At 33.2% G+C, this 10,374-nt stretch overlaps 1 protein-coding gene across 6 annotated transcripts in view; it reads right to left on the reverse strand.

Annotated features, from left to right (window-relative positions):
* Window positions 1-416: 416 nt before the first annotated feature.
* Lrif1 (ligand dependent nuclear receptor interacting factor 1) overlaps window positions 417-10,374 on the reverse strand; it is a 94,627-nt gene continuing 84,669 nt past the window's right edge. For 3 of the 6 annotated variants that reach the window (XM_052179509.1, XM_052179511.1, XM_052179510.1), the window contains 2 exons: window positions 2,402-2,674; window positions 417-1,618 (listed from right to left, as the gene is read on the reverse strand). In XM_052179509.1, the coding sequence (XP_052035469.1) occupies window positions 1,181-1,618; window positions 2,402-2,674 (711 nt within the window). In that variant the 3' untranslated portion in view covers window positions 417-1,180. Of the gene's footprint in view, window positions 1,619-2,401; window positions 2,675-3,889; window positions 5,364-10,374 lie in introns of all 6 variants that reach the window. The other 3 variants (XM_052179508.1, XM_052179506.1, XM_052179507.1) reach the window with 2 other exon arrangements.

Here is a 10,374-nt window from a genome sequence, read left to right on the forward strand (position 1 = left end):
GAGGGGAAGAGGGGGAGAGGGGGAGAGGGAGAGAGGGGGAGAGGGGGAGAGGGGGAGAGGGGGAGAGAGAGAGAGAGAGAGAGAGAGAGAGAGAGAGAGAGAGAGAGAGAGAGAGAGAGAGAGAGAGAACCATATGTATGTAGATGCTAGAGGTTAGAAGGCAGCATTTGGTCTTCTGGAGTCCTAGTTACAGGTGTTTATGAGGTACCACATGTGGGGGCTGATAACTGAACTCAGGTGTTCTGGAAAAACTGCAAGTGCTCTTAACTGCTGAGTAATATCTCCATAAATTACATCCTTGTAAGACAATTTGTAAGCCAAAAATAAAGAAATATCACCAAATAGCCTAAATTTCAAAACTTTCATTAGGAATACAATATTGTAGACATGCAAAAAATATGCCTGTCACATTGAAAAATATTTGAATACATTTATTATAATAGATTTTATTGAAGAAATAAAAATAACAATATCAAAGAGATCATATCGTTTTTATGGGTAAGAAGACCAAGACAGTCCACATATAAACTCAATGGTAAAGTTATGCTTCTAGTTAACTTCGTATCTTGGATTGCAGAATTTTAGTACACAATATTCTTAGGGTAAGACCTGAGGAATTTAGTTGAAAACTAACAGAAACCTTGTACAAAATGCTCAAATTTGGAGAATTACATTTCACAGAAAAATACCCAAACTTTTCTTCCAAAACAAGTAAGTCAAAATACTTCATGTAGGTTACTGACAAGTCATGACTCAATCCTTTTTGGAACTCAAGTTTCAAATACAAAGACACTTTCAGAGTGTCTTTACAAGTAACAGAGTAGTCCTTTATAATTTGCAGTTGCTTTTGTTATTAGTTTCCCATCATACACAGCTAAGTATAGATGAGAAACGCCAGAGCGAATGAATTTGTAACCTTTAAATTATCTTTCTGAGTAGCGTGACAATTTCAGTGTTCTGTTGAAGATGCCAATTATCCTCTTCATTCAGTATATTTATAGTGAATATAACTTGCCTGTTATTTATCTAAGTAGACGTTTAGTTGTTAACAAGTGTCATGACTTTACAGTGGTGTTATACAAGATTTGGTATTATCTCCAGTTTCAGGCATCCACTGGGGATCCATGACAGGTAGGAGGGAACTACTGTAGTAATATTAAGTCTTTAACCCATAGACATTTTATTGTTTTTGGTGCATCTTCTTACGCAATTCTTCAAGAGCTGCTTCTTTTTCTCTTAGAATTTGCTTAAGTCTTCTTATTTTTTCATCTCTGATGGTTTCTTCTAGTTCTGGTGGTGTCACTGGAAAAATATCTTCAGTATAATTTGTATTAAAATAAGTACTTTGTTCAAAAGATGTGCTTGAACTTAATATGCCTTTTTCCTGTTTCTCATGAGAACACTGTTCTGTCTCATTTCTCTTGTCTTCCCTGGTTGTATTATGGCTTGTGACAATATTATGTTGTGATATGTCTGATGTTGGTAAAATACTATTAAGGAGCTGGGAACTAGCAACATCAGTTCCATTCATGACTGTGTCATCAGCATTCTCAATTTTTCTCCTTTTTGTGTAATCCATCTTCTTCATGGCTGTTGCTTTTCTTTTCTTAGAGAAACTCTGTTACAATGTGAATAAGGAAAAAATATGTTATTACTATGCCATATGCTCCCCAAAGTTTGCATACAATAGCAATTATATTTGACTCCACAAATATCAGTGGGGACAACTATAGTAAAAACTGAATTCTACTGAATGGTAGCAAAAATGAGTAGGTACAGTCATAGTCCTGGAGAACAAGCTGGTTTATTTACACTTTCTGGCTTAAATTGGGTATTAGAAGCCATGCTGACCCATCATTGAAATGAAACTAAGGAGTACCAAGATTTATTTCATTTGCAAAGTAGGCACATAAGAACGTTTACCTGGAAAGGATGAAGATCAGAATACTAGATTATACTGTTTATAGGCATAACTATAGTGATGCACATTAATGACTATATATGCTGCTTAAAATGTGTTAATACTCTAATGTATCAACATGCTGAATCTTTTCCCCTATACTTAATCTCCTTTAAGTAATTCTTTAAAATAGGATAACTATTTGTAAGGCTTTTAACTATTTTCTTACATTACAAACAGAAAAAAAAAGTGACATTATTAGAACTCAAATAAACCAGGAATATGTTTTAATCTGTGCATAAGATTTGCCATTATTTAATGTGAGATCTGAAAATTTGGCAAAAATCATGGGTCAGCATGGCTTCTAATACCCAATTTAAGCCAGAAAGTGTAAAAAAAATCATCACTCAACGCAAAGTACATTGAAAACCAAATAAAAGATAATTATACTTGTATGTTTGTCACACCTAGAAAAATGCCATATACTTTAAAAACTGTTACCTCTTTTTTTTCTTCTTCCTTCACCACAACGTTTGCATCTTTGTAAGAACTACTTTCCACCAAACTGTTAAAGGAATCAAAACCTTTTTGAGAGCCCAGATGGTGAGGAATTCGAGTAAGACATACTCTCAAATCTTTAGTGAGACCAAATATCTTTTTAAATTCAGCATCATTCTTCAGATATGATGCCTTAGTATGACTTCCTTGAGAATATTTCTTGTCACTTCTTTCTTGAATTTCTTTTTTTATTATTGATGCCATCTCATACTGGGTCTGAAAACGAGAAAAAGAGACCACAATATTGCTAATTCCTTGGGTTACTTTATAGGACTAGCAAATAAGCAATTTTCTACTCTTCCACAAGAGACCAGTTCATGCTTTAAACAATTGCATTACAATTATATTTACCATGCATTCAAATAACTGAATTTAAATACAAACTTAAAATATACACAAAATTAATCTTTAATTTATTGTACAGATTAGTAACAAAAGATCTTTTCTCAAGTAAATGAGGTGCTGCTATGTATGACAATAACTTCAAAATAATCTCGGCCAGGCATGGTACCCTGTAAACAAGGCACTGTAAACATAGGCAGATGCAGGATGCTGGTAAATTCAAGGACAGCCTCAGCTACACATTGAGACACTAAAAAAACAAATGTAAAGCAAAAGAAAACAAAACAAAATTACAGTAAAATCTGTACAGAAAGACTGTAGTTTTCTGGAAAAGTCTGCTGTCTTCAACCCATCTTGGTTGTATTACAATTTACCTCCTTGTATTTAAAATTCAATAATTCCTGTACTGAAGACGACAGCCACTAACATTAAGTTGTTATTTAAGTAAGCAAGGGCAGTGGCTACACATGTATTTTAAGAAGAGAATGGTAGCTGATACATGTTATTCAATTAGAGTCAACAGAAAGAAAGGTTGAAAGAAACACACTTATCTTAAACAAAACTCCTGCTACGTCTTAGGTTTAAGGCACAGATACTCAAAGTTATGGATAAAATCTTATTTGACTTTTATAGGTTCTGATGTCTTCTACTTCACCCTTTTCATGGCACTTAGAAAAATTGATTTTTTCTCATGACCATCACCAAAAACAAAGCAAGAACATATTTTGAACCTTGTCTCTTATATACATAAAACTACATATTTTCATATACAAATATGTGTATATACAGTATACACATGTACTCATAGTCACATAATTTTACTCATCTTTGAAGACCTATCACTCTCCAAATCTTCTGAACTTTGCTCTGTGATTGACTTTGTCTTATGGATTTGGCGAGCTAAATAATGAAAGAGAAAGATATTGCTTAGGCTCTACCACGTGTATTCCTCAAATATTTATTCAGATGAAAATTTTAAGCAAGTATGTGTGATGAGATGTGTGTGTAGGAGACAGGTATCAGATAATTTCGAGAATTATAGTTTCCACACATATATATAAAAAGAGCACCCTGACATGGGAAAATTACCTGTGATTCTTGGTCTCTGAAAACACACTGTTGAGAAGTAACAGTTGCTGCATCAACAGAGGAACATATTTTCTCTATGTTCTGGACGAGATTTCCTTTTCTGGGGGCATTTTGTCCTGTCCTAAATCCATCTGGAAAAACTGGGTTTGTAAATACAGTCTTACTCTGTTTAAGGCAGTGAGTGGACTGGTTCATAGTATGTGGATTTGTGACAAAAAAAGATGGTCTCTCCACTTTTTCATTCTTCTCTGCTCTTAGATTGGCCATAGAAGCAAGCTGGGAATTTGAAAGCGATTTTGTCTTCAACTGAAAAGATTTACTTTTAACCAAAACACTATTTAAAACCTCTCTGGATACATCTGTGACCAGACTTGAACTTACTACCTGTGATGAATCTTTTAGTGGAATATCAGAAGAAACAGAATTCTGCTGGTCAACTTTTGATGGCAGACCATATGTCCCCTTTTCATTCAACCAGACTTTCCCATTAAACATTATCAAAGCATTATCGTTACTAGGCACACTTATGGACTGTGTCCTGCTAGAATTGTTGGTACTCAACAGAGGAGTATCTATTGTATTATCTCCCAGATTTTTCCTACCTACAAAAGTGTTTAAAACCTTTGTAGCCACATTATTTGAAGACTTAACAGGAACAAGACATGGAATTCGAGGCTGTAGATACTCTTCAAAAATCGAGTTCACTGGAGCGGCTTGAGGATGCTTACCACCTTTTAGCTGTGTTTCTGTAGCAACATTTGGTGGAATTTGCGAGGTATTGAATGTCATCGGTTTGGGGTAAATATTTTGAGTTTTCTTGTCAACAATAATTTTCACTGAATTTACAGGAGGCACATAAATAACTGTTGGCATTTGGGAGGCCTCAACTGTTCCTGAGGTATTTGTGGTTGCAGTTCCAAGTATCTTTTGCTGAACCAAAGGAGGCAAGGATGACGCAAGTACAGATTTCACTTCAGCATGGGCTGGAATCTTTAGTTGATTCCCAGAAGCCAAAATTGAAGAATTTGCTGGGAGACTTGGGGGATTGACTATAAAACAAGGTGAATTATTTTGTGTTGAGGAAGGAATAGTAAATGCTTGCCTGGCAAGTTTATGAATTTTCACACCATGATTCTGAATGTTAGAAATTGGTGGTGTAAAATTTCCAGTGCCCACAGAAGTAACTCTATCTTTTTCTGATGTATCTACTGCTCCTGTAAGAAAATATTTTGTAGTATTGGCTGGCTGAAAAACAGGCAATTGAACCGATCCACTTGTGGAAGAGCTGGAAATCTGAGTTTGAAAAGTAACTTGAACTGGATTTTCAGTATTCCCTTTCAAACCATGAGACATGACTGGAGATTTAACTCCCGGGATAAGATTTCCAGAAGATTTAGGAATTGGAAGTAATTGCAGAAGTTTTTTTCCATCGGTGCCAATCGTAGAAACTACTTGGTACATGTACCCTGAAATACTTAAAAGAACATTTTAAGTAAATAAACACAACATACTACAAGTTCTATACATTTTATTTTAAAACAAGTATTTTCAATTATTTTAGATAGTAACATTTAATAACAGTATGTATAAGATACCATGGAATAGACTTTGAAGGGAAGAGAAAATTATAACTTTAATTCAGATCTTACAAGAAGGTTATGAAATCTTAACATTTATTCGAAAATGAAAAGGTTTCTAACTTTTTTATTCAAACACAATGCTATTAAAAAAGACTCTGTATACTATAATCATTCTTCTCCTTTAATTCTTTCTATTCTGTTCCTTTGCTTTTAATGAGGACTTTGATTCCAACTCTAATTATGCTACTTCTATTACTCTCCCCACCAATTTGTTCTATTTTCTTTCCTTGACAAATTTTTTTGCCAACTTCTTTCTCCTGTTTGAGATCTCTCATGTGGTGATACTTCAATTTCCCATATTTTTATATTGTAGACCTAAGGGACACATTCATGTATCAAAAATTTCCTTTTTATTACTTCCATGTACATTAGCTTTCATGTTTAACATTGACTATAGCAATTGTTTCTAATAATTTACTATCAAGCAATTCATACTTAATACAAAGGAAATTTTAGTTGAGAGGTTTTTCCATAAAGGTGGAGCATACTGGAGAGAGAGTTTAAAACTAGTCCACTGCAATGGCCATTATATGCACTATGTTTTAAATATGAATTGTCAGTTTTATAAAAAAATTATATAAATTTCTGCATAATACACTTTTAGTATCTTACTTTGTAGAAACTTACCAAATTGTTTATAGTTAAAACCACTTTTCAGATCCTAAAAATATAGTGCCCTCAAGGAATGCAAGACAGTCACATCACTCTACCTGTGTGTTCCTCTCCTATACAACTCTATGTGGAGCTTCAGTCTCAACATAAATGATACTTCATAAGAGATATATTTTCTAGCCAATGTAACTATTTTTGTCCTTCAGAATAAAATGCCATTTATTTCCTCCACGCCAAATATTATTATTATATATCGATATTTACGTGTCTCTAGACTCTTTCATGCTAATGGCTAAAACTATAACTGTGGAGTACATATTCAGACTAATCCTTAGATGATGAAGAATAAATGAAGAAATACTCAAAAAGACAAATATTAATTTTCAAAAGGGTAGAGTTCTGTTTTAAAACCTACAGGTATGATTTTATTTTTGTTTGTTTGATTTTTGTTTTTTGTTTTTGTTTTCGAGACAGGGTTTTTCTGTGTAGCCCTGGCTGTCCTGGAACTCACTCTGTAGACCAGGCTTGCCTCGAACTCAGAAATCCACCTGCCTCTGCCTCCCTAGTGCTGGGATTAAAGGTGTGTGCCACCACTGCCCGGTTCAGGTGTGATTTTAAAATCAAGTATAAGTGAAAAAAATCCATACCCAACATTCTATGCATCCTCACTACAACCCAAATAACATGGTATCTTCAGAAAGTTTTGAAATAGCCATCTATGTATAAAAATGCATACTAATTTTTAGTAATGTTAAAGAGAAATATGGGGGGGGGGGGAGAGTCTTAATTCTTGATTGTGGAGTTTGAAGACCTGCCTGCATTAACCTCTGCACAAAGTACACTGTAAACTCAATGTCAATTTATTCAGCAATAAGTGAAAACATACTCAGTGTGTGTCAAGCATGGTGGCTCATGCTTGTAATCTTAGCACTTGGGGATAGAAGCAACTGGAGTTGAACCTGAGCAACAGTACAATACCAAGTCTTGAAACTTAGTATTCAACCAACCAACCAACCAACCAAACTGAGTTTTATGGTTCTAACACTAAGCTCTGTTAGGGGAAAGGGTCAATGAACTATATAACCTGTATGCTAAACCTAAGCTATTCTGGTTTTATGTTAACACACACCTTTGTATAGTTTTCATATTTTAAAAGGATGAAAAACATTTCAAAAAGGAATTCTATACCATAAAAAGTCATGAGATTAAATTACAGTATCCAAAACTAAAATTTTATTATTATATACAGTGGCTGCTAGCTATAGCAACAGAGTTGAATATTTACAAGAGAAAGAATGGCTATCAAAGTCCAAATATTTGCTATCAGAATCCATAAATAATATACTTGCTAAATTGTTCACTAAAACTAGGTACATAAACACAAAAAAGTTAATTATCATGAAGATAAATGATGTATTTGAAGAGATAGTTACAACTGCACCTTTTCCTTAAATATACTCATTCCAAGACTTTTTTTAACTATTTTGACAACTGGTCCTAGCTAAAATAAGAGATATTTTTATTCTGTATTTTTCATCAAATTGTCTCAAGTATTAATTGATTTTATTTCATCAATAAACTACTTCTGTATCTTTTTTGGGATACAAGATGTATATGCAACCTCTCCTTTGCCATTTTATTCAAATATTGTGAGCTCTTAAAACTCAACATGGCCAGAATGTCTTCCCTTCCATACTCTCAAAATTCCTTGGAATTTCATCTTAGGTGCCTGTACCAGAGTATATGAATTCTGTTTTCTTACCTTGCTATTTTAACCTATTCAAAATATCCTGTGGACCTTACCTAAATTTTTTTCCACATTGCTTTTCACCTTTCTGGTTCAAGGAAAACATTATCTTTGTCTTAGCCTACAGTAGTACTTTATAATTGATCTTTTCTTCCCCTTTAGGGGTGTGTGTGTGTGTGTGTGTGTGTGTGTGTGTGTGTATTCTTTGCCTTTCAGTTGTCTTACTGAAAGGGTATACTAGTCTTAATATGTCTAAGCCATTTCAGTGATTTCTAACTATTCTTTAAACAACTGAAAGAAAATAATTATTTTTGATGCAATGGAAGCCAAACAAAGGGTTTGAACAAAATTATATTTAAAGTTTATTGAAGTCAAACTAGATTAAGACTAAACATCTACAGTAGAAATAATGGTATCGGTTAAACCAAAACCATTTTAGTTACATATTTTTTTACTCCTAACCCCACATTTAATCCCCACTTTATATATTTGGGATCTTTTGACAAATAGTCTAATTTAAATACCATGATTTAAAATTCAACAAGTTAAAATTAATCTTTATTAAAACTAGTACTATACTCTACTTTCCAATCATGTAATGGCATTGATTTCTAGCTCACATAGATTAATCACTCAATTAGCTTTGACTTATACTTATTTTTGAATTCATTTACAGAGCAAAAAAGTCATGCCCATAAAAGGTACACAGCTAAGAAATATAAGTGAACAAATAAGAGACTTTTTAATACCTTATATGCTATATGTGAAAAGGTTTCCCTATTTTTGCTTGACAAAAAAAATACTATACATAGTACAATCTCTCTCTCTTTTCCTCTCTCTCTCTAAAACTGCCACTTACCCACCAAATGTGGCTTTCTCAAGCCTACATATTATTAGAGATTCCTCAAGCCTACATATTATTAGAGATTCATATAATCTATGACAGACCATACATCCTTTAAGGTTAGCGTATTCTATTCATATCTCCTGTGTTTCTAATAGAGCAAATTAAATGGAGTTCCAAAGAGAAAAATGATAAAATCAGAATAAAATTCATACATACTCTTTCAACCAATATACACATTTTCCAGATTTAGAAGGAATCTTTTGACTTAACAATTTAACCAAAACCAAAAAAACTTACTAAATGATTCCACTTTCTTCAAGATATTCCTTTTTCTTAGAAATCACATGCTGTACTCTAATGTCATCAATAGGTCACTTAGAATTATTAGCCAGTTTGGTCACTTAGAATGATTAGCTCACTAATTATTCATTAAGCTATTTGTCTTGAGAAATGACACTTAAAAAGAAAAAAACCCTAAATTTTAAGACTTAAAAAGAGAAAGAGGGAAATATAGAGATTCCAGGCTTCTAATTCTGGCTCTTAGACATACTGGCTAACTAACTTTGGAACCTACTTAACCACAGTGGCATATATTTATAGTTCCAGGTACTTAGAAATTCAAATAGGAGTGGGAGGATCACTGAGTCTCAGTTCAAGATAGCTTGATCAATGCAGTCATAGCACAGCTCAAAGTTAAATGTCCTGATAAATGTGCTAACAAAACTATAATTTCTGAGGTTTCTGGTTTTGTTTTTTTTTTTACTACTTTTTATGGATATTCATCACTCATGCATTAGAAATGAAATAATGAACATGCTGAAAGATAATGAAATTTTATAGTTTTGAAAATAATGTATTTTCATCCATTATGAGAACAAACTTTCCCTTTTTACTATTTATAAACATAAGAAAAAAGTTGTATGTTATAATCCATAGAATAAATACTATACATTATTTATATAATATTGCCATTAATTATAATCTAGCTGAAAAGAAATACATGGGTTTAAAATATTTTCAATACCTTATACAGAATTACATGCTTTCCTTAAGGACTCTTACTCATACTTTATGCACAAAGCAAGGTTCAACAATTCAATTGCATATGCAAGTAAATTAGTGACAGAGTCCAGTTACCAGGTTATATGGTGTTAATGTCTGTCCTAGTCTACTCTGAAGTTGTGAAGATAAAACTTCATAACCAAAGACTTCAACCAGTCATGGAACATTTTCTTCCCAAGTAAATGAAGCCACATGCTGAGAACAGTAAATTTAACTGGACATTTTTATTTGTCTCATTTAATTTACAAATATTGACAAGAAAAGTGGCATAACAAAGTAATTTCCTAAACAGGTATGTGTATTTTTCATTCCATTTCTTTAAATCTAATCCATATTCTCTACCATCTCATCCAAGCCCTCAGATTTCTGAAGTCATCTGAATCATTTACAATCCTCATTCTAAATCAGCACTGACATTAGTTATTCAAACTATACACCTAATGTTGTTGATCCTAGTCCAAAAATTTTCAGAGCAATCAATCTCCAATAGCTGAATAGTTACCTGACTAAAGTAACCTTTAGAGCTATTATGCTACCTGTGGTATACAAGTGAGTGAGAATTCAATGCAAATCTTAA

Source organism: Apodemus sylvaticus, chromosome 4 (genome assembly GCF_947179515.1).
Source record: "Apodemus sylvaticus chromosome 4, mApoSyl1.1, whole genome shotgun sequence".
NCBI lineage: Eukaryota > Metazoa > Chordata > Mammalia > Rodentia > Muridae > Apodemus > Apodemus sylvaticus.